Genomic DNA, 26,532 nt, shown 5'->3' with positions numbered 1-26,532 from the left:
CGGGGCCGGGAACGGGGCCGGGTGTGGTGGGTGTAACGGGGCGCGCCGGGGGTGCGGGTGGGATAGTGGGGTACGGGCGGCTCGCAGGACGGGGGAAAGCGGCCGGTGGTGAAACACGTCGCCTGTGTCCCCTGCGTGTAGGACGGGGTGTGTGTAGCGAACAGCGAGCAGGGCTTGGAGGGGTGGTGGTGACTGGTGGGACAGACCGGCGCTCTGCCACCTGCTGCTGTGGGCCCCGCGTGTTCCTGAGCCCAGCGATGCTGCGGGGAAGCACAGCGGGAGCGTCTGCCATGGCCAGCCCGACCTTTCCCCACCAAACCCTGCAGTACTGATGCAAACTAGAGCAAAACACAGCTGGATGTGGCATCCTGGTACCCAGAACTGGGGTCCCAGGAGAAGCGTCACCTAGCCAAGGGGTTACATGGGACATAGCAGCTCTCACAGTCCTGGCTGTTGAAGGAAATCCCAAGAAATAAAATAGGAACTTCAGAACTGCTTGAGCCAACCCATGAACAAATAATTTTAATGTTTTTTTTTTCAGCAGACCGTAGTTTTTTCGGAGCTCCACAGTCTCCTCTCTTTGAAGTTGGACAGATACAGTAAACACAACAAATATATGATACAACCCATCACAGCTGGATTAAAAAAAATACACAAAAAATATAATACATAAAAAAATGGATTTTTAACATTGTGGACTGACGCAGCTCTAAAAATGGTGATTGTAACCCTGGTAAGCTTTACAAAGTCTTTAAAAAAATAAAACAGTACTTCATGTGAAATTCATAAATACACTGGAGGAGAACGGAGGGGCTGGGGAGCAGGGGAGTTGAGAAAGTGTCTCGGATCATGACTAAACCCCGGCCAGGGCTGCTGGGGGCACCAGTCTGTGTGCGTGGGGTGCAGTGTGAGCCCTGGGCTCGGTGCAGGCAGGAGGGAGGGGGGGATGGAGGGATGGAGGCACAAACCGGTCCAGTTAACGAAGAGCTTCGTCCCCCATCAGGGCTGAGAGCGGGGCACGCCTGTGTTTTATGTGGGGGAGTTTTGAGTTTTCATTCCCAGAGTTTTTAGATCAGTGAGTGAAACAGAAGAAGAAAAAAAAAAAAACCCAAAACCTACGAAACAACAAACAAACATGCTACATATGAGAACTTGGCCAGAGAGCCCCAGCACAGCCCTGGGATGGTATGCCAGTGCCTGGCCTTGGATTTTTCCCTCTCTCTTTCCCCCCTGCTCCATCTGCCCTGCTCACAGCAGCCGCCTCAGTCCAGTCCCACCACTGAGCCCTTGGCCTGGCACGGGGCCAGGGTGGCTCTGCCCTGTCCCACAGGGATGGGTGGCTTTTCCCAGCAGCAAGAGGTCGAAGTCCCCATGCCTCACAGGACACGTGGCATCAAGGTGGCAGCCAAGGCACTCTCCTGAGCTCTGGGGCTGTTCCTGCTCCTTGCACTGGCAACACTGAGCCTAAACCTCCCCTGTCCCCCTTCCTAAGGGGCTGCAGTGCCCCTCAAAACACTCCTGCCCTCCTTCCCCCTGCCTTCACTCCCCTGACAACATGAGAAACCCATTCAGACCTGGCCACCTCGGGCTCCCTGTCCCTCTGCCAGCCTCCTGCCACCCTGCTCCCTGCCACCTCTGTCCCTCTGTGACCCTCCTGCACTCTGGGGATGCTTTCCCCAGACTCTGCCCTTGCAGCCTCAGGACTGGGCACACTGCCTTGGCTTACTTTGGGCTGCAGCCACAAAAATACCTCCAAGCTGGCCCAGTCTCTTATCCTGGCATCCCTCCTGTTCTCTGTCCCCTGTCTGTCTCTGTCCTCTCTGTCCCGAACTCTGCCCACTGACAGCTTGGCCCTGCGTTGCTCAATATGTTTTTCCCTGCACAAGTCACCTCCCTGGCCACTTCCCACAGGATGCAGGCAAGCGGACGGAGCAGTCTGGAACAGTCATCGCAGAAAAAAGGCAAAAAAAAGGTGAAGGAACAACAAAAAAACAAAGAAACAAGGAAAATGTACATATGCAAAGTAAATCAGGCAAATCTGCCCTCACTGCTCTCTACTCCTGACTCCTCAGCAAGCAACCACAGTGGGGACACTGAGCCTGGGCCACCCCTAAGTGCAATTCCTGAAAGCGCACGCAGAGCTCAGGGGATCCCACACAAAACCCAGCCAGAGATGGAGACATCCCAAACCTTTCCCTAAACAAGACACTTCCTGTGCAGGGTGAGAGGGGAGCACCTGGGCACTGCAGAGGGTCATCAGCCTGATTACAAGCATGGTGTCTTTTTAAAAAGCACTTTAATTAAAAAAAAAAGGGGGAAAAAAGGAGCCATAAAACCCCATGGTTTGCATTGTCGATGCCCTCATGCCTTCACTGCCACTGGGCATAGAGAAGGAGCATCCCTGGGGAGGTGGCAGTGTCCCCTCCTCCATTCTGCCCTGCCCTGCTCCTGCCCTGCACATCTGTCCCCACAGCCCCCTGGGCTGTGCCACGCGCTGCCAACGCCGCTGTCGCTGCCATGCCCATCGGTGTCGGACCAGACCTGGCACGGTGCTACATCCTCCTGACCATCAGTGCTCGCTCCTCTCCACTCAGGACCGGGGCCACTTCTGAGCGAGGGCGGGGGTGAAAGGAGGGAGGAGTCATTCTCTGCTCCGACGTCCCGCTGCCGCTGCTGCTGCCGCTGCTGCCGCTGCTGCTGCTGCTGCGGCTGCTGGTGGCACGGTGGGGTCCTGGCCTTCATCAGCAACACCGAGGGCCGGTCTCTCCCTCTCCAGCGCCGGATGTGGGTTTCCTTTCTCCCTACGCTTCCTTTCCCATTCTTCTTCTTCTTCTTCCTTTTTTTTTTTTTTTTTTTGGTAATTTTATTTATTTATTTAAAAAAAAAAAAAAGAAACTGTTCCTAAGTAGAAAACATCTGCGATCACAAGTCAGTCTTTTTTGGCTATTGTTTTTCTTCCTCCTCCTTCTCCTTCTGTCTTCAAATGGTTTCTCGCAAGGCAACAGGCACGGGTGGCTTTTCTGCACGGCCTTCTCCCTCCCCTGCATGCCCCTCGTGCCCCTGCCTGTCCCCAAGGGCCCCTAGTCCTTGACCAACTTGTACACGTGGTGCTGGGCGCCGTGCTCGCTGGTGGAGACCTCGAAAACGAAGGCAATGCAGAGCAAGGTTTCCTGGGTATCCCTGTTCGTAACAACCTGCAGCAGGAGCAGAATGTGTCAGGGGAGTGCTGTGCCCATGGACAGATGCTGTTATCTGGGGGAGGTTGCATGGGCTCAGGCAAAGCCACTTTGCACCATGAGAAAATCTGCTACCCGTTATTTGTAGGGTTGCACAGGCAGTAGCACAGCCAATTTAATGGCATTAATTGCCAGTTTAATTGCAATTTAACTACCCAGTTTTGGAGAAGTTGCACAGGCTCAGGAACAGCCTGAACTGCACCACCAAATATTTGTTTGGGGGAGGCTGCATTGGCTCAGGCACAGCTACTGCATTTGCACCACCAAAAACTGCTACCCATTATTTGGGTAATTTTGGTGAAGTCAAACAGTCAAACTCAGGCACAGCCAATTTAATCGCACCATGAAAATTTTGCTCCCCGTTATCCAGTAGATTTGTCCAGGCTTGGGCACAGCCCCTTTGTTTGCACCACCAAGATCTGCTCCCTGGAATTCAGGGGCTGTGTGGGCTCAGGCACAGCCAGGTGTGTGTGGGGCCAGCAGGGTTGATGCAAGTGCGGGCTCCACGCTCCTGGTGGGACACACCCCCTAGAGAAGGAGGGGAGGTACCTGCAGGATGGTGAAATTCTCCAGGACACTGTTCATCATGTACTTCTCTGGGAGGTGCTTGAGTTTGTGGATGAAGTTGATCATGTACTCGCACATGGGAGACCGGTGGATGCGGTAGACGAAGCGGCCGTTCTCCAGCCGTGCATACTCCGTCTGCAGGGGACAGCCAGGGTGAGTAGGGTGAGCAGCTGTCCCATGGGTGGTGGTGGCCAACTGGGACAGGGCTATGTCCTCTCCACTCCACCCATAAACATGCTACAGGCACCCATGTATCCTACACCCAGCTCCGGGGCTTTCTCCATCCCAGGACCCGCCATGGACCAACTCCCACCCCTGCCTGATGCAGTGGGGCATGGAACTCACCTCCACCTTCTCCACGACCTGCTTCCCAAAGGAGCACACCTTGGTGGAGACTGTGATGGTCATGTTCTCTGCACTGCTGTACTGGCTGCTGACACCATAGAAGGTCCCTGGCCCGTCCTGGATTGTGCTGTTCAGATCCGCCTGGAGAGAGGAGAGGGTCCCGTGAGGCCCCACCACACCCAGCCCTCCATGGGGATGAGGGACACCAGCTTTCAGAGCTGCCCAGGACGCTCCCACTCTGCCAGCGGAGTGCCCGACCCACAATGAGCCTGCAGCTCGAGGAAGACCCTCCTCACCCTAACCCTCCCGGCAGCATACCCAAAATTTGACGAGGAAGAAGGAGTTCTGGGGCCCACGCTCATAGAGCTCCTTGAGGCCGCCTTTCTTCTCAGGAAACTTGTCGTAGATCTGGCGGATGTCCACAGCCTCCAGCAGCGGGTCGCTGTACGAGGGGTTCGTCTGGCCGATGTGCACGAAGAGGTGTTTGCTGTACTGTAGGGAGCGGGGTGGGGACAGCAGCAGGAGAGGTCAGGCAAGAGCAAGATGCCACCAGGCACGGGGATGGACGGGCACCATCCCACGCGGGTGGTGGGCATGCGGAGGGGACCGTTACCGTTTCGGCATCCCGGGGCACCTCCATGAAGGCGGAGTACTCGAGGAGCCGGAGCTTGGCGGAGGCGATGGTGCGGTCCTGCCAGACCGGCACGGCCGAGGCAGCTGGCGGGAGTGGAGCCAGGGGCTCGTAACCTGGGGCAGGGGGAGTGACATGGGGGTGGAGGGGCAGCCAGGAAATGGGGTGAGCCCCCCCTGCAATGCTGCTGTCCCCACTGCATCCCCCACCCTCCTGTATCGCTCTGTATCGGCTAAAACATGGGATGTACTGAGTGGAAAGGGACTGGAGGGGACCCAGCTGGGAGCAGCACAGTCCTGCTCACTGTGGAGCTTTTTGCTGGATTTAAATTCAGGCTTTTCCCCCAGTAGGGCTGGGGAGGAGACACAGTGGGTGGGAGGGGACAGAGGACAAATATGACCTGGCAGGGGCACGGGGTCCCCTCCAAGGGGGTAAGGACATGACTTACTGGCTAGTGATGGAGGCATGGGTGGCTGGATGGGGTAAGCTGGTTGTGCAAACGGTTTAATGCTGGAAAGGAAAAAGCATCATCAGGTTACCAAGCCCGGGATGCTCCAGCCCCTTGCCAAGGTGGGGTCCTGCCTGGTGCCAGGTGTGGAGGGGTCTGTACTTACTCCTGAGAGGGTCCAGGCTGTCCTGGGATAGGCCCACTCCAAAACTGGGGAAACAGCACAGGGAAGAGTCAGTGGCTTCTGACTCTTCCCCACTCCCAAAATTTCCCTCCTCACCTGCTGCAAACAGCAGGGAGCCCCTGCATTGCCACCACGGCTGAGAACGGCTGTTGATCATCTCCCCCTGCCCCCTGTGTGGCTCATGGTGTCCCCACCACCCTGGGGTGTCCCTGTGGGGGGGGGTGTGGGACTGTCCTCACCCTGGGGGCAGCAGAGAAGACGGCCTGAGGAAGAGGAGGGGGGGGGCTGAGCTTGTTCTGCAGGACGCTGGCCGACACAATCTGCGCCGAGGACATGGAAGCCATGCTCTGCAGAGCCTTATCCTTCGAGACCTGGTCCTGAGGGGAAAAGGGGGGACAGGAAGGAAGCGGGGTTACAGGGGCTCACTGAGCTCCCTCAATCCGAGCGTGCCTGACAGGTTTTGCAAAGCCAGCAGCCAATCCCACAGCCCAGCCGAGGGACCGGTGCAGAGTGATCCCCCCACCCCCTCTCAAATGTTAATTAACATTTGAAGCTTGCCAATATCCTCTGGGCAAAAGCTGATGGGTCTGGGAAATGTCCCGCTGCTGGTGGCCCTCCCCCCCTTGGCGATGATTCGAAGGGTTTTTAGCCTCTCTACTGGAGAGGGCAAAATGCAATGGGGAACAAAAGGAATTTCAGATTCAAGCTCAACTTACCAAGTTCATGGCCTGTCCGCAAAAGAAAGGGAAAAAAAAATGGTTAGAGTGTCATGGGAGCCTTTGGGTGCTCTGTACATCCCCCCGTAGTCGGTGTTGGTGTCAGCTGGGGCAGAGTTCATTTTCTCCACAGCACAGCCACGGGGTGGCTGTGAAGTGCTGTGACGAGAATTAACTCTACCCCAGCTGAAACCAGCACAGCTGGGTACCCCCCACCCTGGCTCACCACCACAGCCCGACGTGGGCAGTGAACCCCTTGACCTGGCTGGTCACCGGGGGATGCACATGGTGGCCACTGATGCCCAGGCTTAATCCCACCAGGAATGGGATGCCAAAGCCCCCCCATCCACTCTTTTAAGGGGCCACTGTGGTGAGCCAGGCCTGTGCCTTTCTTGGCTTTTTAATATCCTCTACATGGCTCTCCAGTGCTTGCAGCCACGGCACGCAGAGGAAGAGCTGCTGGGATGCCCTGGGACATGGGCACCAACTGCCCCACAGGCACTGCAAGGAAAACCCCGAGAACAACCCCCCTGTGATATAGGAGACCAATTGTTTTTCCTTTTCCCTTTTGCTCCACAGCACTGCTGGGCAGGAGCTCCAGGGCTCCCAGGTTTTGCCCGGAGCAGGGCTGCTCCTCCACTCGCACTGCTAGGACACGTTCATGCTGGTCCCAGTGCACGCCCTCTGCTTTCCCTCTGAACCTTCCCCAGGGATCAATGCTTCATTTATTTTCACCTGGGGCAGGGCAGGAGGGCGGGCGTGCAGCCACACGCCGGGAGCACGAACACGCACACGACTGCAGCTCAAAAACACAGATACTGCTCACAGAGTGAGTTTTCATCCCACAGGACAGTGCTGGGTGAGGGCAGGGGGCTGCCTGCACTGATCTCCAGAAGGGATGTTCTCTATCCCCGGAGTATTGCTCAGGGGGATCTCTGCCCTGGCTGCTCCCTGCCAGAATCCTGCAGGCAGCATGGCTGGGGATGGAGAGCACAGCCATGGACCCCTGGGGTCGTTCCTGCCTCCAACTCCCCCTTGCTCTGCACTGTGCCACGTGGCAAGGAAAGATTTTATTTTATTTTATTTTTATTCTATTTTGTAAAGGCTCCTGCTGTCGTTGACCCTGTTGCCCCCCTCACTTCCCTGACTGCCCCTCTTGGGCTGGAGACTGGGTTTAAGACATACAAGCCCAAAGGAGCATCCCAAAATAGTTTTGGGTGCTCTCTCCTGGCTTCTCCTAGCAGACCAAACCCGTCTGGCTGCGGGAGCCCTTCTGGCATCCTGCTCATGGGGCACTGGGGTCCCTGCTGAAAGGCTTTGGGGGGCACATCTCGGTGGGCTCCCAGGCAGCATGAGCTGGAGTTTGTTAAAGCTTTGAGGATGAAAACACTCCAGCTCTGACAGTGCCCCTTGCTGCCAACTCTGCCAGCCTCAGTGATGGAGATGGACACAGCACCCAGGACAGGGGGAGCTGGTGATGCTTTTGGGACCTCAAGGTCAGCAGGCTGAAAGATTTTCTGGGCTCCCACTCACACAGCAAGGCAGAAAATCAGCCCTGGAGCTACCCAAGGAGATGTTCCCTGGTGTGATAGTGCAGAGGTGAACTCAGGCACCTTGCAGGAGCTGGCTGTCCCCAGTGGGTGGCTGTGCAGTGGGGACTTCTCTGTCCCCCAGCTTGCACCATGTGGGTCCAACCCAAGCAGGGCTTGGTCCTTTGGTGATGCCCCCAGCCCTGCCCATGCCTTCCCATCATCACCCTCCCCACTGCCACCACAAAGCTTGGTGGGAACAGTTATGGAAAGGTTAGTTGGGCTCCAGTTAGGAGAAAGGAAGGAAGGAAGGAAAGAAAAGAAAAGCCAACCAGAAAAGAGAGAGAGAATGATCCATTTTTTTTCTCACTTGGCTCCCTTGGCTCCTGGCACTGCTGTGCCCCCATCCCCAGCAGCATGGCCCCACCTGGACCTGCTGCCACTCACACCCCTGGGGTGCCCCTGGGCTGTACTCACACCCTGGTGCATCACAAGCCACCGGGCTGGCAGCCTGCAGGGACCCCTGGGGCCCCCCTGCTTCTGTCCACATCCCACTGGCACCTGTTCTGAGCTGGGTCAGGTCTCAGTTGTGGAGGGCTTTGCACACCTTGAACCTCACTTTGCCTCACTGGCTACCCTGGGGAGGCCCTTCTCCTCGTGGGAGAGCCCCTGATGGCCCAAAAGAGGGGGCAGCCCTCATGCATCACCATAGGAGGGTTTAAACCCACATCTCCCCATGGCAGAGTCCTTGCCTGGATGCAAAGAGGGGATTTGGCACCCACATTCATCCTCCTGGAAGAAAGAGAAGGGCTCTGCTGTCCCTCCTTGCACTTCTCTCTGGGCATCCCACGATGATGCCTGTAAAAACCATCTGATCCAAGGAGCCAAGTGAGGGGGAAGAAAAAAAACACCAAAAAAAGAGAGGTAAAACAGGAAAGCAAGCAGCACACCACAGAGCCCAGTGCGTTAGTCGTCAGCAGGCGGGGGCCAGGCGAGGCAGGGCGTACCTTCAGCTTGGACTGAATCTCACGAGATTTCCGTCGGGCAAGAACCTGCAAGTGGCTAGAGACCTGCAGAGAGAGAGCAGAAGGAGAGGGGGAACAGCAGAGCCGTCAACCAGAGGAAAGGAGGAGGAAGGAGAGGGGTTGCCCATGCTCACAGAGACACCGCCGCGGACACCTGGGCAAGGGCGTCAACATACCTTGATGCCAACCTGGTACTCCCGCACCTTCTTCCGAGCTAGAACCTGTATGTGGCTGGACACCTAGCGCCCGCCACGCCGTTCGGAAAGGAAAACACAGAGAGCGTGAAGATACGTTCCCCCCGCAGGGCGGGATGCTGTCCCCGGGGGAGGGAGTGCGGAGAAACGCGGGAGCATTTTGGCTGCTCCTGGAGATGCTGAGGGTCCTGCACCTGCCAAGAGCTGGAGGAAGGAAAATTGCAGGGGGGCCCCGGTGCTGGTTGATGCTGGTTTGTGCCCTCCCCAGCTGGGGTGAAGCTCCTTGGTGTAAAGCTGCTGTAGTTGAGGGGGTCCTCACTGACCATCTCTTGGCCCTGCCAGCCCCTGTGAGCACCACAAGCTGAAAATACAGCCTGGCAGGTATGAGGTCCCCCGGGTTGCTCGGTGGGGCCTGAGGGTCCAGGAGGGACTGGCACATTGCCCCAGGGCTCCTGCTGATCGTGCATGTAGGAAAGGTGAGAAAGGTTGGGGGTTTGTGTCCAAGCCCCTATAAGAGCAAGATCTAAAGAAGATCTGATGGGGATTAAAGGGGCTGATGTCCAGGCAGGAAAGGCACGACATGGCTGCAGGGCTACTCACAGGAAGGGTGGGCATCCATGCACCCACATGGCTTCAGAGCCGACTTTGGCAAGAACTTTCTCCCATCAGTGCCAGGCTGTCCATGAGGAGACACCAGGCTGTCCAGGAGATGACTGCACAGAGGGATCAGTGCCATGTGTGCTCTCTCCCATGCCTCTCCCAAGTCCCCCAGAGCATTGCATCCTTCCCCCATGAAGGGGGGGCCAGCTAAGTCTTTAAACCAGAAATGAAGTGCTGCTTGGCACTGGTCTGAACACAAAACCGGTGTCCAGACCCCGGCCCCTCTCCTTCCAGCGTAAGTCCTGGAGGAGTGACCCCTTCAGTGTCTGGGGACCAGCATCCCTCTCTTGTGAGGACTCGGGGCATGGGACGGTCCCAGAATCAGTGTCCCAAACCCAACCATCTCCCTGAGGTGGGAGATGCTCCCAAGCATCCAAAGCCACCGGCTCTGCCGGGACAGGTGGCCTGGCTCCTGGCTGGGGGCCACCACGAGCGGAGGGAAGAGCCACTGGCCACATGACAAAGGGACGTGTCCCATCGAGGGCTGCAGCAGCCCACTCCTGAGACAGGTTTGGTGCAGCAAGGGCTTGCAGGGAGCTCTGTGTGCTCCCACCCTGTCAGCATCGCTGCCTGTGCTCTGCCTGCATCCCTGCCTGCCCCAGCATCCAACTGGGCTGGGCAGTGAGAGCAGGGTAAGGGCTCTGTGGTACCTCCAGCCCCACCAGGACCAGCACCACAGCTCCACACCGCCGGTCCCTGGATCCCTGGCTGGGATGGGGATGTCTTGCTCTCAGCCCACGGGGTTTGGAGTGCCTTTGCTGTGGCACCTGGCACAAGTGGCATAAAGCCTGGCAAGGGGCAGAGATAGGAACAGTCCCCAGATCCAGGAGGCGCAACAGAGAGACCCACGCAGACACAGACACACTGCCCAGACAGTTTGAGGGCTTCTGTCACCCGCAGGGTGACCCCAACCAGGTGGGGGGGGCTTGGTGCTGTCTGCCCCCCACACTCCCAGTTTCCAGGCATCCTGGGAGAGAGGAAACCCCAGGGGTTTTGTGCTCACAGGCGAAGCTCCTCGCAGAGGATGGGGGACCTGCTGGCAGCAGCAGGGGCTTGAGGAAGGGACACAGAGGACGAGCGATGCAGCCGGACATCCGCTTCCCCTCGGGCTTACCTGGCACCGCCTCCCACCCCGCCCCGAGCCCACCCCAGGAGAAAAAGCAGAGCAACGCCTCACCTGCTTCCTCGTCCGTGTCTTCCCCGTTCGCAGCTTGATGTAGCGGGCGATCAGCTCGTTACGACCTGCGGGCAGAGCCTGGGGTCAGCCTCGGCACACGAGGGGCATCGGCCCCGAAACCCCCGCCGCCCCCCGGCCTGGCGAGGGAGGCGCTGCCAGGAGGTGGCGCTGACGCGACAGTGCCGGGGCGACCTCGGCGACACGGGGGTGGCCAGGGCAGGGCGCCCACCCCGCGCCCCCCACCCCGCTGCGTTACCAGCCCCGGGGCTCAGACGGAGGTGACAGTCACCGGGGACCCCCACCACAGCGGTGCCTCAAACCACTGACCCCCTCAAAACCTATCCCAGCCGGAGCCCCCCACCAGAGCCAACGAAGCCGCTCCGGGCAGCCGTGCCCGCGGGGGTCCCGGGCTGCCCCCCCGGCACCCCGCTTCCCGTTCACAAGCTGTGCTGGCCTCTCCACCAGTATTTCCTAACGTCCTGGTCTAATTCGAAGCAGAAGTTGCTTTTGCGCCACATTTCAGGGGCCAGCTGTGGCCAATCTACGTTCGAACGTCAGAGCAGCTGGGAGCTTTCTTCTCCCGGCCCCGGCCCCCCCGGCCCCCGCCGCCGCCCCCCCGCGCACGGGGGCAGCCAGGCACGCCAGATTTATTTTAATGGACCAGATGGTCGCGGTTGGAACTTGTCGAAATGCCCTTGGAGCGGGTTTCGGCTTTAAAAGAATAAAAAAAAAAAAAAAAATCCCTTAAAAAAAAAAAATACGCTCCCCCCCCTCTCCTCTTCCACCCCGCTTGGCCCCCTCCCAGCCCCACAGCAACTGGGCCCTCCTGGGGGGACACACACATGGGGACGGACAGGGCCAGGTGCCACGCAGAGACAGCTGCCCCTTGGGGGTGCCCGCGCCAGGCAGGAGCTGGTGGGTGGGTGACAGTGGGGGTACCCCTTGCACAGCCAGCATGGCACCCTGGTGGCACCCTGAAGCGCTGAGCACAGCTCCCACCCCTCCTGGCTCCCACTCCGGGCTGGCTCCCTCATTAGCACCTAGCAGGGGCCAGGTCTTAAAGGGCGTCCTTTAAGCCCAGGTGAGATGACACCAGCAGCAGGGTGCTGGCAGGAGGGACCCTGCTGCTGAGCCCCACTTTGGGGGTACACCTTCGCCATCCCCCTTCGCATGCCCTGCTCTTCAGTCCCATCCTCTCTTCCCTGTACCCTGCCCGTGGGGAAGAAATATGGGGAAAAAAATACAGGAAAGAAATGTGGGTGCTTTCCTGGACTCGGCCCTAATGCCCAGCACCCAGGGGCAGCATCGCCTGCACCCATCCTGCCTCACCATGTCCAAAGCTGCACCCTCACAGCCATCCCTGTGCCCACGTGCCCTGCCCCTTGTCCCTTTCCCTGTGATTCATCTGGACCGTGCCATTCCCTCTGAGAGGGCACGTCCTCCTCCAAATTACCACATTCCCCAAATTCCTCTCCCCTGACACCACCACGTGAACCAGTTGGACAGGCTGGGTTAAAAATAACCCGTCCAGCAGCCGAGTGTAGCAAGGCCCAGTGTGCCCGTGCTGGGTCCTGCCTCCCCAGCTCCCACCTGCTTTGCCACCCCCGCAGTGCTGGCACCAGTGTGACATGGGCTGGCACGGCCACGGGCACCCGTGGAACCCCCAAGAAGAGGGGTGGTGAGGGAGAGCAGAGGCACTGGCACACCATTGTGCTGCATGCTGGCGTTGCCTGTGCTGCCAATGCCCCTGGTACGCTCGGTAATGCCAGCCAGGGGTCCTGGGGGTCCCAGTGGGGAGGTGCTGGGGAAGGTGGGGGGAGATGAAAGGCGGCCGGCAGGGGCTGCTGCCTCTTTAAGCAGCTGCCAGATGTCTCTGAAAGGCTGGAAAAACCGGTTGGGGCGTGCTTCGAAGGGCCAGGCTCCCGGCGGCACTTCAGCTATTCCCGAAGAAATCCAAAAAATGCACACGCTTGGGAAGCCCTGTGCTCCCCCGCCTCCCCCTCACCCCGCTCCTCCACCAGCCCCGATGCCGTGGGTTGGGGGCCCTGGCAAATGAGGTGGCACAGGTAGCTGGCATGGGTGAAGGGACAGTGGCATGGTGCTGTCCAGAAAATCTTGTCCCTGTTGTCCCTCTCTGCTGGCACTGGGTGAGCCATTGCTGTGACAGCAGCATCCTGGGCAGGTGTATTTTAGAGGCTGGGGATAGAGATGCCAGCCCTGGTCCTGTCATCACCATGGGGTGATGGTAATATGGCAGCCTGCTCCTGACTTTGAAGTCACTGGCCCTTGGGGGTGACATCATGGGATGTGGAGGGGACGAGGAACCAGTCCCTACCCAGGCAGGGATAGGGAGTTTTCAGAGACACCAAAACTGAGGCTGACACCTCCAAAATCATCACCCCAGCGGGGCTGACCGGCCCTGTTGCCACCAATGAAGTCACCAAAAACTGAGCTGGGCACAGGTGGCTCAGGGTGGGTGGGTGGCTCTTGCCACAGGGTGCTCTGGCCACCAGGTCCGGTTGGGGAAGGTTTGGGGAGGGATGCAGAGGCACAGGGGAGTAGGAGGGCTGGGGCTGCCCCGGCCCCGCAGTCCCGCGCCCGCTCCCTGCCCGCGCCCGCTCCCTGCCCGACGGCTTCACCAAACCAGTCGGTCCGGCAGGGCCGAGAGAGGGAGGGAGCGGGAGGGAGAGCCAGAGCAGAGGGAGGGGACGCAGGTCACTGCCACCTCCCCACTCCAGCTCTGGGATGAACGCGGGCCAGCTGCTTTCGGGGTTGGGGGATGCTCGAGGGCGATGCCCCAGCGTGGGTTTGGGGCAGGAGGTTTCACTTCAGCCCTCGCTCCCCGTCCTGGCCGGCGGCGCGGTGCCTGTGCCCGGTGCCTCCATCCCGGCCCCGTCACTCACCGTACATCTTGCCCTCATCTGAGAGGATGATTTTCCGCCGGCCGCAGGGTGGGTAGATCGCCAGCGCCTCCTGGAAGCTCTGCTCGATGTCTGGACTCCACACACCCTCGGCATCATTGTCCAGACTCTTGTCCATGCCGTCCTGGCCATCTTCCCGCCCCTCCCCGGGGCTGCCGCTGGCGTTCCAGCTGTTGGACGCTATGGTGCTGGCTGCTCTGGGCTCCGACCCCGAGCCCCCACGGACACGCGACAACCTGCTGGGACACAGGGGACACCTGTCAGACCCAGAAACCCTTGCTGGGGGCATGGGGTGCAGTGGCAGCACGGGGCCAGGTCTATTCCTGGCCCTGTTCCCACTTGCACCCAGAGCAGCATCTCATTGTAGGGCATCAGACACACAAACAGGCTTTCCTTGGGGGCAGAGCATGATTTCTACGAGTACCCCCAAATCCAAGTCACAAGTGACCACCCAAGGTCCACCCAAATAAAGCTTGGGAAGGAAACTGCCCCAGCTACTGTATTATCCATACAAGGAACTTGAGCACATGGTGTTTATGGCTGACACCTCGGGACAGGATGGCAGCAGCCCCACAGCCCGTGAACCCTGACCCTGCACCAGTACCCACTGCCAAACAGCAGTCTCTTTGGGCAAGCTGGCCCAAAAAACACCCCTAGGCCCCAAAATCCCGGCTCCACCATGCCTGGCAAACTCAGAGCTGCGATTTGAAGGGAGATGCTGAGCGGCTCCAAGCCAGACCCCACTAATGGGAACCAGGTGGCCAGAGCCGTCCAGCAGCCCTTCCCCTGGTACCAGGAGAGGCCCCCCACCCTGAGGATGCTCAGCTGGGGCCCCGGACCCTCCCCAGCTGGTGGATGATGCTGGGGAGCCTTCAATCCTCCTCCTCTTCCTCCTGCTCTCGCCCAGCTCCCAGCGCAGCGTTTCAGTGTTTTGCAATAACATGTTTGGCGGCAGCTGCCGGCGGTGGGAGCGGAGAGGTGTCTCCTGCGCCGCCGCGCTTCCCGGACGGGCTGGGAGTGTACAAAGGTCTCCGGCACAGACATCTCCTTTTAAAGGAACTGCTGAGCCCGCTGGCTCAAGTGCGCTGCGAGGCCTTGCTGCCTTTTTTTTTTTTTTTTTCCTTTTATAAAAAAAGAAACTTAGCCCCCCCATCCCTCTCTCTCCCTCGTCGCGATGTGATGTCAGCCCCTCCGGTCCCGCCGCCCGTCCCTGCCCGCGTCCCCCCCGCCGCTGCTCCCCCTCTTGCTGAGCACTGTGGCCAAATAAGGAGAACTGGATTGTAGGATCGAGCCAGCCGGCCAAGGGAGGGATGGCGGCAGCGGTGCTGGACGGGCCAGCGGCACCCCGGCTGTGCCTGCTGCTGGGGGCTCCCTGGGGCAGCCCCTGGCATGGATGCAGGGTCCAAACCCAGCAGGGTATTGGGGATGGCAGGGCAGAGGAACACCGGGACCAGGCACTGCACAGGGACGGCGAGGGTGGCATATGGGGACAGGCCCAGGGGGACCCTCACTCCCCCCTGCAGCCCAGCAAGCGCATCAGGGCTCTGTCCCAGTGGGGCACCTACACTGGGGGTGCAACTGCCTTGGTACTGAACCCTGGCTACTTCACAGCAGCCCAAGACCCCCTGGCAGACCAGGACCCCCAGACATGGGGGAACTTGAGACTCCTCAGCTTCTGCAGCAGCCCAAGACCCAGCAGCACTCAAAAACTTCAATGGTTTCAGACCCCACAGCAGCCCCGTGGCAGCCCCAGGCCCCTCAGCACTGTGGCACTCAGGAGCCCCCAGTCTCGAAATACCTCAGTGGTCAGTGACCCTGCAGCCTGTGCCAGCCCAGGACCCAGCAGCATCCCGGGGCCCCACGGCACCACAGGGCTGTCATCAGCTCACCCTAGCAGGGGAAAGCCCCAAGAGCTGGTGCCGGAGGATGACTTTACAGGGACTCACCAGACCCCCTGCCCTCCTCAGCTGATGTTTTGGGGGCCAAGGGGAAAGCTATAGGGCTGAGAGCAAAACCACGGGGCTGGCTGCACCACTGCAGGCAGCGTGCCCGGTGCCCTGGGTCCCTGTGCCAGGCACTGCCTGCACAGGCAGAGTGACGGCTGACCCCACACCGTGCCTGCAGCACATGTATCCCCCTCCCTTGGAAGTCCCCAGCCCCCTCCCACCCCACTCCCCCTCCAGCAGGGAAATCCCAGCCCAGCCTTTTCAGGGAAGCTGGGAGAGGAGGGAGGGTGATGCTGGGGCCCCGGCCAAGGTGCGAGGAAGCAGCTCCTCCTTCTTCTCCTCCTCCTCCTGCTCCACCGAACCTGCTTTTGGCCAGGCGAAGACATTGGATTTCCTGGAGGGAGGGTGCAAGCACCGCGCTGACGCAAGGCACGGCCGAGTGCCGCTCCACCCTGCCCTTACAAAACACCAACAAGAGCAGCAATTAGGGAACCGGCACGGCTGGACGGCCTGCGGAGACCGTGGCCAGACCTGCTCAGGGCAGGGAAGGGGACCGGACCTGCCAGAAAACGTCACTGGCTCCTGCCTCCCAGCTGCTCCCCAGGGACCAGGGCAGGAAGACCACCCCTCCCACAGTACATCTCTGCAGGGTTTGGGGATCCCAGGACCACTGACCCACATCCCCAGGGGATGCTTGCCCACTGTGATGATGCTCACCACCCATGAGCAGGGATGATCACTGACACCCACGCCACGTCCCCACATCCAGCTCACTCGCCCCTTGAATTTGTGGCGGGGATGCACTCCAGCCCACAGCTTTATAGGGTAATGGAGGGGGCTGCACACTTGTGAGGTCCCCCAGTGGACGCGGTGCCCACAGCAGGCAGGGGAGGATGCCTCCAGGGCAGCCCTTCTTATCTCCCTGCGAGGTCAAGGCTGCCCAGGAGACCGGGACGGTGTTCCCACGGCTCCCAGAGCTCGGCCCCAGCACCACGTGCGGGGGACGTGAGGGAAACCTGGGGCTTGAGCAGGCAGCAGGGGAGAGCTGTTGGGAGAGCTGCCTGGGGCTGGGGACCCTGCTAGAGCAATGAGAAACCTCTTTAAACCCTGCAAAAGCAAAGGGGGCTGCAAAGAAGAAAGGATGCCTGAGAGATGGGTGTTTTGTGGCAGGTGAGGGAAGGAAATACTTTGGAGGCAGCATCTGCAGTCAGAGAAGCACCGTGGGCATCCTGCGAGTGTCAAAAGCCAGGAGCAAGGTGCTGCTGGATCCAGCACAACCAGCTGTGATAGGGATCGGGTCAGGGACGTGCAGGGTGGCACAGGGGAGCGCACTTGGGGCTGGGAGTACAGGGACACCATGACATGGGCAGAGGTGCCTGTCATCCCCACAATGCCCCTGCGCACCCAGTCCTCATCCTTGTCCCATGCTGCCGAGCTGGGAGACAGCATATTCCTCCTTCCCAGCATGGTCAGCCCCAAAAGCATCATCCCGTCTGGTGTTCCATGAGGCACAGCCCCAGCAGCCCTTGCACTGCCCCTTGTGTCTCGCCCAAACTGGGACGGGGGTGGTGGCTGTTGTCACAGCATCTCCTCAAACCACCTGGACTGGAGGGCATGGTCACCAGCACTCGCTTCACAAGGGGGATGGCAGCACAGCATGTCCCCAGCTGGCACTGCCCAGAGGGACAAGGTGTGGGGCAGAGCAGCCCCAAGGACCCCTTCTTACCTGGGGCAGAGCAGCCCATGGAGTGGGACAGTGGGACAAAAAGACTCTGCAAAGGTGCTGGGGACACTGTGGAGGCAAAGAACCCTGCAAAGACAGGGAGAGGGGTCCAGCTGCATCCTGGCTCCATCCTGCCTCCCCATGCAGGGGGCCCAGGGCAATCCAGCCCTTCTCCCTCCCCCCTGCACGCAGACCCCACAGCAAAAGGATAAAAGTTCATGACAAGCCTGGGCAGGATCAGCACAGAGCAGCTCAGCCTCGCACCGGCTCAGTGCTGCCCGCGCCAGCCCTGTGGGGGAACATGAGGCTGCTATCACCCCCTCCCCATCACCAGACTGATGGCACCCACGCTCCGGAGGCGAGGGGAACACGAGTCCCCATCCTCCCTAGCACTGAGCATGCAGCCCCTGCCAGGGACTGCTCTGTGAGACCCCAAAGCCAAGGCTCTAGGGCACCCCAGCTCCTGCGTGTCCTGGCACATTGAGGCTCAGGGAGAGCCAATAAATCTGTATCAGCAGGGGCCCTGATGCAGGCAGTGATTTGCAGGCAGGCAGAGGCTTTCATTAATGCGCCCCTTGTTTCAGGCAGGAGAGTGCTGGCTGGGGGCTGTGTTGCTGCTCCTGCCTCTCCCCACCTGGTGACATGGCTGGGAGGAATGCTGCCCACACGGTCACACAGCCACCAGCTCTGCAGAGCCCCTCGAAGGAAACCCAAAAGCTGTGGAGCTCCTGGGGGACACCAGCAAGACCACAACACACCGGAGAAGATGTTGCCCTGTCTGTCCGCTGCAGTGCACAGAGCGGGATGCTCTTGGCTCTGCCAAGGATGACCCTGCAGCTCTTCACAGGAGCCCCACATCCCTGGCATCTTGCCCAGGGACCCTTTAGGAACACCGTGCCTCATTCCCGCAGGGAAACACCATCCTGTTTGGCACATGGCTGTCCCAGGGACAACCAGAGCTCACCGAGGCGGGTGGCAGGGCCGAGCAGGACGCGGCGCGGCAGGAGGGCGGTGAAAGGAGGTTTGTTTACATTGCGCTCCTCTTCCAAACAGCTCTCAGGCTGCGGTGAGGGATTCCCTGGCTCGTGGAGGGAAGGGTGGCCATCCTGCTCTCTCCCACCCAGGTTTGCACCTCCTGACTGGCCACATCTTCTCCAAAGGGTCCCCTGGCACAATCTGGGGACCCAGGTGGTGGCAGAGCCCCCAGTGCACCGGCCAGCTCCCTGTGAGACAGCCCAACTAATTTCCTCCCCTCTATCACTTCCTGTCCCTTCCGGCTTGGCGGGCAGCTCAGGAAGCAATCGGAGCGAGGAAACCGCAGGAAGCCACGTGGCAGCATCCCACCAGGGGCTGAAGAACTGCCAGGGCTGCCCCAGGCTCTCCATGCCCCCCAGCTCCAGCTGGACCCCCACAGCCAAAGGATCCCCTAGCTCCCAGCAAAGCCCTGAGCCTCTACCTGGCAGAGATGTGGCTGGTCCTCGCCCAGAGGTGCGAGGTTGAGGGATGCTCAGACCCCTCATCCCAGAGGGCTGTGGATGAACAAAGAGAAAATGCGAGCAATTTGCTCCCAAAATATTTGGGCAGAGAGGAGGAAGAGGATGAGGCAAACCCAGGGCACAGCTCCCTCCTAACGGCAGAATCACGGGCATCCAAACCAACCCCTCCATCCCCTCCTCTTCCCCCAGTCCTGGCAGGGTGGCAGAGCTGGGTTTCAGCTTCTGGAGGACCTGAGCCGGTTTTGCTCGAGTCTTCAGGCTCAGGACCCGAGGGCAGAGGACAGACGGACACTGTAACCCAGCGTGCCTCCCTGGCCCAATTACGCTGCCCTGCCCAGCCAGGACGGGGCGTTTCACCCAGCAGCGCATAAATAGAAAGCTTTTAGAGCATTAATTGCTCTCTGTGTTATGAAACGAGCTGGATGGAAACAACAGGGTTGGAGTTGCCTGCTGGGGATGGGCCACCCCCATGCCGTCCCGTGACACCCCCAGTACTGGTGGCCCATGGCACAGCCAGTGCTGGGCACAGCACCCACTGGGGACTGCTGAATTCGCCAAAATACATCCATCCTAGGATGTCTCCCCCTGAACATCCCCTGTAGATGAGCTTGGAGTGGCCAACGAGTCTTGAGTCCTCAGGGACTCCCAGCTTGTCCTAAGGGGAAGCCAAGGGTCCCTGGTGTTAGGGGAACACTGGGAAGCCTGGGCCAGGCAGTTCTGTGCCTGCAGTGGGACAGTGTCCTACCACTGGGGCCAGCCAGGCATCCCAGGGACCCCACCAGCCCTCTGTCCTGCTCCTGGGAGGAGAAATGCCTCTGCAGAAGAGCTCCAGGTGCTGCTGACCCCATTTTGTGCCATTGCAGCAGGGCCAGGGAAAACATCTGCCAGGGGACTCTACCAGGCAAGGAGGAGGAGGAGAAGAAGGAGGAAGGCTGCAATGAATTTCACACCTGCCCCCAGCCGCCTCCGCCCCTGTGAAACCCAAGCCTGGCCAGGCAGCAGCTGTACCCACTGCCTGCGCTGTGGCACCCGCTGGAGCCCAGGGTTAGCACTGACTGCCACATTCACAGCTCCCAACCCGAGAAACCCCATGGGATGAGGTGTGTGAGAACTGACTGGGGGGGATCGGCTCCTGAGACACCGGGCAGGGCGGCTGTCAGGCATTACCACCCCAGCCAAGACACAGAGATGTCCCTGGCTGCCAGGGTCTGGCACAGAATGTGACACAGCACTGTCACCTGGCCACTGTCACCCCTGTGAGGGGACACGCTTCCCTGCCCTCCTGCAAGGAGCTCAGAAGCTCGAAGCAGTGCCCGGCTGAGGTCCTGCAGGAGCTGCGAGAGCAGATACAGGCTGCCCTGCACAAACCCCATCAGTGACTTATTCCCAGAAAGGGATATTTTGATTTTACTGCCACCACCCCAGACAGTCCCAGCGAGCAAATCCTTGTGCATGCCAGGAGCGTGCTGGGAGTCCATGGCAGCTCAGCGCCTTCTCCCAGCATCTCTCACCACTGCCCAAGCCGAGAGCTGGAGACGGGCACAGCGACTCCAGCTCCTGCAGATTGAAAAATTGCTCTGGAATCCTTGGGGAGGAAAACTGCTAAAAATACATGAAGGCAGTATTCTTGGTAAAAGAAGGAGCTCCAGCAAGGAGCACGGCCCAAGAGTGCCAGAGAGCCCAGCACAGTGTGTTAGACCCCTGCCCAGCACACTGATGTCCAAACACCACAGCTGGACCCTGACAACTCTGCAGTGCCACCCAGGCAAGGCTGCGAGGGGACACAGCAGCCACCCCATGCAAGAACTGGAGCCCGAACTTATGCCACAGTTGGGCACAGGTGCTGGCAAGCACGAAAGCAGAACCCTGCCCAACTCATCTGCCAAGCGCGCGGGCACAAAGCCGGGCAGGGAAAACCAGGGTCTTAGACCAGACCTTCTCTCCCGGACTGTGAAGCGCCCAGATCTTCCTGCTAATAAAAACCCGACGCTCGGTTGGGTCGGGAGCTCGCATGCCTGCGTGCGGGTGTGCTTCTTCCTAAACCCGAATTGCCTAAGCCGGCGGGGGGGAGGCAGGAGCTGGCTGCCTCTGGGGGAAGGGCGGGCGGCGAGGAGCTGGCATGGGAACGGCAGCCCATCCTCCACGCACCCGCGCCGCTCCGCGTCTGTAAACTTTGAACATCTTCCGGAGAGAAGTTAGTGGCTATTGTGAACAGCTGGATCTAATTTTACGAGGAGCGAGGAGGAGACAGTTGTGGGGAAATAATAAGGCTTGGCGCTCCCAGGCGAGGATCCCCGAGCCCGGCCAGCCTTCCTGCCTCCACCGCACTCCGCCGGGGGAGCGCTGGCGAGACGGTCACGAAGAAACTGAGGCACGGAGCAGCGCGGGGCTCACCCGCCTCCTGGAAATGCACACCGGGAATCCGAGGCTTTGCCCCTGTGTGTTTCCCCGGACCCACCACCCCTCCAGCAGCCAGGGCATCGCCGGGCGCATGGCTCTTCCTCAGAGCAGAAAACTGGGCTGCCAGCGCAAGGCCTCCTTGCCAGCCCACGGCAGCATCTCCAGAGCCAGGGTCACCCAGTGCTCACTCTCGGTGCTCGTGGGCACCGCGGTGCGAGTGCGACACCTCCCTCCAGCCGGCTGCTTCCCATGAGGCTCTGCCCACCTCCTAAAATTAGCTGCAGCCCTGCTGTCCCCTCCCCGGCCACCCCCCGCAGCCCGCGGAGCTCTGCCAGCACACGCTCCGGGTCCGTCCCGATCCCCCGGCAGCAAAGGGGGAAGGGGATCAAGCAGCCTCCTCCATCACTCACACCTCGCCTGCCACCCGCCAGCCAGCTCTGCCCGGGAGCAGCGCAGCCCCGCAGTCACCTCTGTGCCTCTGGCTCGCAGGAGAGTGCCCGAGGGCGAGCTCTGGGTCGCCTCTATAGAGCAGAGACCCAGCACAGCTTGTGACACACCCAGTGCCCCGCTGGGAGGTGGCAGCGGTGGGCACGCTGGGTTTCGGTGCTGCTGTTGTCTCATGGCAGCATAACGGGGGACGCTGGGGGCATTGGAGCATCACATCTGCTTGGGACCGGATGGGGGGACGTGCTCCATCGGGATTTGCGCTGCCAGGATGGGATGCGCCTCCTTCGATCAGTATTTCCCCGAATCCTTTGCCCACAGGATCAGCTGTGCCAGTGTAGAGCCCTGCGTGAACACTGTCACCACAAGGCCACCGTCTGCCAGCCCCAAGAGTGAGACCATGGGGTTCACGGCCTGTCACCTCCAAAGGGCCCAGCCACATGTGCTCATCAGAAAACCCTGCCACGAACTGCACGGGGGAGCCTGAAATGGCACCAGCACCGCATGACCCCCTGCTCCCACCGCCACGGCCAGCGAGTGGCTGACCCGGCACCACGAGGAGGTTTTCCCGGGGCCCCTCGCTCCCATTTCGCAGGCGGGGAAAACTGAAGCAGCGGGAGCTGCAGCAGCAAGTCCAGACCCGCAGCAGGATCCGGACGTGCGTTATCGCGGGGGGGCCGCTCCTGCCGCGTGCCCGCTGCAGGCTGGTGCGGGGCATGGCCCCGCTGGCTCACCCCATCATTACCTTCCCTCCCTCCCTCCCTCCAAAAAAACATTTCATAAGTCGCCACGTGACAGTGGCAATAGCGAACGCCCATGCGCTTCAGGTGTCTGCCCCAACCACAACACGCAGGTGCCTGGGCTCGGCCGCCACGGCTCCCAGCCTGGCCCCGACCCCAAATAACACCTTGGACAAACAGCTGAGAAGGTCAGGGCATGGCCCGGCCACTTGGCAAATCCCCCGTGGATGGAAGCTCCCAAAATCAGGGGTAGTTGGTTGTACCACATCCATCAACGGCGCTCAAGGGGATGTAAACACTGCGGCTGTCCCAGCAGCCCCTTGCCATAACCATCAAGGATTTAATGAGACAGGGAAGCTCCTAGAGATGGGACAATTTTTGGAAAGCATCCGTCCAGTTCAGTGATGGATGGAGAGATTCCAACCTCACAAAGAGCCTCAGGATAGCTCTTGTCACACAAATCCCAGCAGCACCCTTGGTTAGGGCTTTGCAGCCCCTTCTCCCCTCTTTCCCTCCATTTTCCACTCCCACAGACAGAAGTAGAGGTACTAACGCAGGAAAACACATTTCTCCCCCCACAAACAGCCCAGAATTGCCCATTTATGCCCTTTCTGGCTGCTGCATGCCTGCACCCAGTCTCACCACCGAGCTCACCTGCCACCAGCCTCGTGCTCTCTGTGTGTTTGATGGGAGCTGCGCGGTTACTTGCTTTTTAATACATTAATTACAGCTGATTACCGCTGCCACCCCCACCTCCTCAGTGCCACGACCTGCTCACACACCGCCGGGAAAAGGCTCCTTCCTTCGGCACAGTGCCAGGGCCACCGGGACTCGCCTCCCAACCCACTTGGTGGTGGCAAGATGGGGATTAAATGGCGATTAAAAGGAGATGCTGTTTCTGATATCATGATAAACAGCCACCGCATGTCATGGCAAATGGATGCAAGTCCCTTTATCGATGGAGCTGGAGGATTCTGCTTTGCAGGGAAGGGATGTTAGATGTGGGACAACTGCTGGAGGGTTAGGCTGTCCAAAATGCCCCAGCTGAAACATCTCCCTACTTTGAGCTGCACCCCAATGTTGCAGTCATCTCAGGCAGGATGGGGCTCCTTGAGATACCTGGGTGCCGTTCATAGAAGGCAGCTGGACCCGCTGCTTTCAAAGGGTTACTCCTGCCAGAAAAGCCATTGTGGTGCCAGCCACATGCCCGCTGTGGGGAGGCAGCTGGGTGCTCGAGGTCCCTGGGGATGGAAATGTCCCCCTGTGCCACCCAGCTGTGAGGAGCTGCTCACCCCACAGCCATCTGCAGCCTCTTCCCATGGGAATGCTGACCCTGTAACACCCTAAGAGGGCCAAATCCAGTGCCTTCTCCCCACGGGACAGTCATGCTCGTCCTCTCTGGAGGGGAAGTGCTGGGGCACTGCCACAGTGACCATCATCTGCCCTGTCACCAGGGTCCCAGCCCCGCTACCTGCTTCTCTCCCAGCTTCACCACTGAGTGACTTTGGTGAGCCCTCACCCCTCGCCCGCTTTGGGGACCCTCTTCCTCCCATTCTTGGGAGAAATGACCCCCAAGGGGTGTGGGCTGTGGGGCCACCAAGGTGCCAGGGCCAGTGGGTGCATGGGGAGCTCATCAGCCTGGCAAACCCCAATTCTCCACTCAGCATCACGAGCGCTACAATATCGGGGGGAGGTTCGCAGCCTGGCTGGCAGGGCCCCGCAGGGTGGCCGGGCACTGCCAATGCCCTGACTCACGACACGCACGTACCCGCGCGGGGTAAAGCGATAGGAGGGGAGAGAGGATGCCGGAGCCCAAAATACCCTGGCGTGCCTGACACAGGAGATTATCGCTTCACTGATGGGATGATCGCCCAGCCCAGCTTGTCCCGGCTCCCTGCAAAGCACCAAAACCCCCCAAAACCTCTGTCCTCACCTTTCCCCCTGCCACCCCATGCCAACCACACAACAGTAGTGAGTGGCTGCAGGGTGCCCGCCACTCTAGCAGGGCCACTGGTACCATTTCCAGCTGGTTTCTCCCCAAACTTGGTTTTTTCCCAGTCAATAGAAGTCGAACGCATTGTATAGGGCCTGAGCGGTTTCAGGGGGTTGGAGGTGGGTGGTTCTGCGAGGGCTTGGCCGTATTTTCCTTCCAAGGGGGTTAAGGGGAAAGAAAACAACACCAAACCCAAGGAGGGTGTAAAAATAAAATAATAATAATAATAATAAAGATGACACACTGCTGAAAATTATACATCTAATTGCCGCCTTGTTAGCAATGCACCCCTATGACGAGGCACAAAGTGTTTAGCATACAGTCAGTGTATGCTCATCCCCTACATGCGTGTGACACACATGTAGCGTGACACGCGGGTGACCCCGCACCTCACCCGGGACCCTCCCGCGCCGCTTCCCCGGGGGGCTTCGGCCGGGGCGGGCTATCCCCGCCCGTAACGTCCGGCGCCCGCCCCGAACGCTCCCGACGTGCGGGCACAAGGCCCCTTTGTCACCCCGGGGATGCGCCGCGGGGAGACTCGGCGGGGACCGGTGCGGGGGCAGCGCAGCCCGTACGGGGCGGGAGCCCGGGGACCCGACGGGGGGGAGTGAAAACAGCCCGACTGTGCCCTCCCCCCACGCACACACCCCATCGGGGGGCGTCGGGGGGAGCCCCGGGGGGAGGCACCGAGCTGCCGGCCGGGGGGGGACGAGGGCTGGTGCGACCCCGCCGCCCCCCGCCATCCGCCGGGGCTCGGTGCAGGCGGAGGGCTGCGGGCCGGGAGGAAGGAGGGGCTGGAGGAGGAGGAGGAGGAGGCGGAGGAAGGGGGGTTGGGAGTCTCTTCCCGGCGAGCGCTTACCTGCTCCGTGCTCCGGAGGGGCTGGGCCGGCCGCGGGTGCCGGGAGCGGGGCCGGGGCCGGGGCCGGAGCGGGGCCGGGGCCGGGCCGGGCCGGGGCGGGCGGCAGGAATGCGGGGAGCGCGGCGGGCTCCCGGGTCCGCGCACGGAGCCAGGCGCAGGGACGGGAAAGTTTATGCGAGGGAGGAGCGGAAAGTTGGGAGTCAATCAGGAGGCGGCGGGGCCGGGCCGGGCCTCCTCCTCCTCCTCCCCTAACCTCCTTCTCCACCTCCTCCTCCTCCTCCTCTTCCCGGCCCTTCCTCCCGCCCGACCCTCCCGACCTCCCCGTCGGGGCAGCAGGCAGCAGGCAGCGAGGACGCGGGACTTCCCTTCCACAGGGAAGGTTTATTTTTTTGGGAAAGGGCAGCCCTGGAATTCGGCTCGGCTCGGCCCGGGCTATGGGAGCGCCCTCTATGAGCCTTCCTCACCTTCCTCCTCTTCCTCCTTCTCCGTCCCGCATTCCCGGGATGAGGCCCTGGGATGCGGCCTTGGGCCAGGGCATGAAGGTGCTGCTGTCCCGTCTCGTCCTGTCCCGTCCCCAACCAGCCAGGGTCACCTGTGCACACCTTCATCCCCTCCTGCACATCTTCATCGCCCTCTGTGCTCACCTTCATCCCACTCTTCATTCTCGCCCCCCTTCACTCACCTTCATCCCTGTGCTCACCTCCATCCCTTTCCGCACCTCTTCATTGTCCTCTGCACGCTATAATGCCTTCCCTCACATCTTCATCCTCCTCCTCCTTCCCATCCTCACATCTCCATCCCACTCCAAACACCTTCATCCCTCTCCTCATCCTCACACACATGCACATTCAGTCCCCTGCATCCCACCAATCTGCAGATTCCCTGTTTCTCCCAGACACCCACTCCATGGTGCCCAGGATGGGGTTTTCAGCCCACACTGTTGGGATTTCCCAAGGGAATGCAGCCAGGATCCAGGCCATGGTCACTTCCTCTGAGTGAGCTGATGGGTGGTAACGTGCTAAGCCACAGCAGACTGATCACATACAAGTCCCTGGCCACAACCCAGCCTGACTGTCAGGAGCTGCAGCCCCAAAAGGGGCAGAACGCTGAGTCCCCCTGGCCATTGGGCCAGCACACACCGCAGGCCTGTGCCACAGTACCCCAAACCCCCAGAGATAAATCCAGATGAGGAATCCTCCCAGCACCCTGCTTGGAGAAGGGATGTTCTTTGCATCCCATTCCTTCTAGAAACATATTTTTCTAATTTTCATCATGAGCTTGGTTGTATTCAAGCGTTT

General features: G+C 60.3%; 1 protein-coding gene across 9 annotated transcripts; it reads right to left on the bottom strand.

The window, feature by feature from the left end:
- Nucleotides 1-496: 496 nt before the first annotated feature.
- TEAD3 (TEA domain transcription factor 3) lies at nt 497-25,309 on the bottom strand. 9 transcript variants are annotated; one of them, XM_032133225.1, is made up of 14 exons: nt 25,235-25,309; nt 13,616-13,869; nt 10,713-10,777; nt 8,858-8,920; nt 8,664-8,726; nt 6,128-6,139; nt 5,651-5,788; nt 5,394-5,437; nt 5,228-5,289; nt 4,762-4,895; nt 4,467-4,640; nt 4,149-4,289; nt 3,786-3,938; nt 497-3,194 (listed from the first exon to the last, which is right to left on the bottom strand). In XM_032133225.1, exons 2-14 carry the CDS (start codon nt 13,749-13,751, stop codon nt 3,081-3,083), a joined length of 1,299 nt encoding a protein of 432 aa, XP_031989116.1. In that variant the 5' UTR covers nt 13,752-13,869; nt 25,235-25,309; the 3' UTR covers nt 497-3,080. The 9 variants fall into 9 exon arrangements, with proteins under 9 accessions (XP_031989116.1, XP_031989117.1, XP_031989112.1 ...); XM_032133226.1 differs by having other exon boundaries at nt 13,616-13,872; nt 25,235-25,294; XM_032133221.1 differs by lacking the exon at nt 25,235-25,309 and adding an exon at nt 17,306-17,436 and having other exon boundaries at nt 13,616-13,872.
- Between the last annotated feature and the right edge of the window lie 1,223 nt (nt 25,310-26,532).

This window comes from Corvus moneduloides, chromosome 24 (genome assembly GCF_009650955.1).
Source record: "Corvus moneduloides isolate bCorMon1 chromosome 24, bCorMon1.pri, whole genome shotgun sequence".
Taxonomy (NCBI): domain Eukaryota; kingdom Metazoa; phylum Chordata; class Aves; order Passeriformes; family Corvidae; genus Corvus; species Corvus moneduloides.
This window is presented reverse-complemented; position numbering and strand designations above follow the sequence as displayed.

Excerpts from the sequence above, each read along its gene's own strand:
- TEAD3 (XM_032133221.1), bottom strand. The coding sequence starts at position 17,421 with ATGCAGCTGGACCCCTCTCCCTGTCTTTGCAGGGTTCTTTGCCTCCAC. Across the intron at positions 8,921-10,712 it reads AGACACGGACGAGGAAGCAG|GTGTCCAGCCACATACAGGT; the intron begins GTGAGGCGTTGC and ends GGCGGGCGCTAG. Across the intron at positions 5,290-5,393 it reads CAGCCTGGACCCTCTCAGGA|CATTAAACCGTTTGCACAAC; the intron begins GTAAGTACAGAC and ends TTTCCTTTCCAG.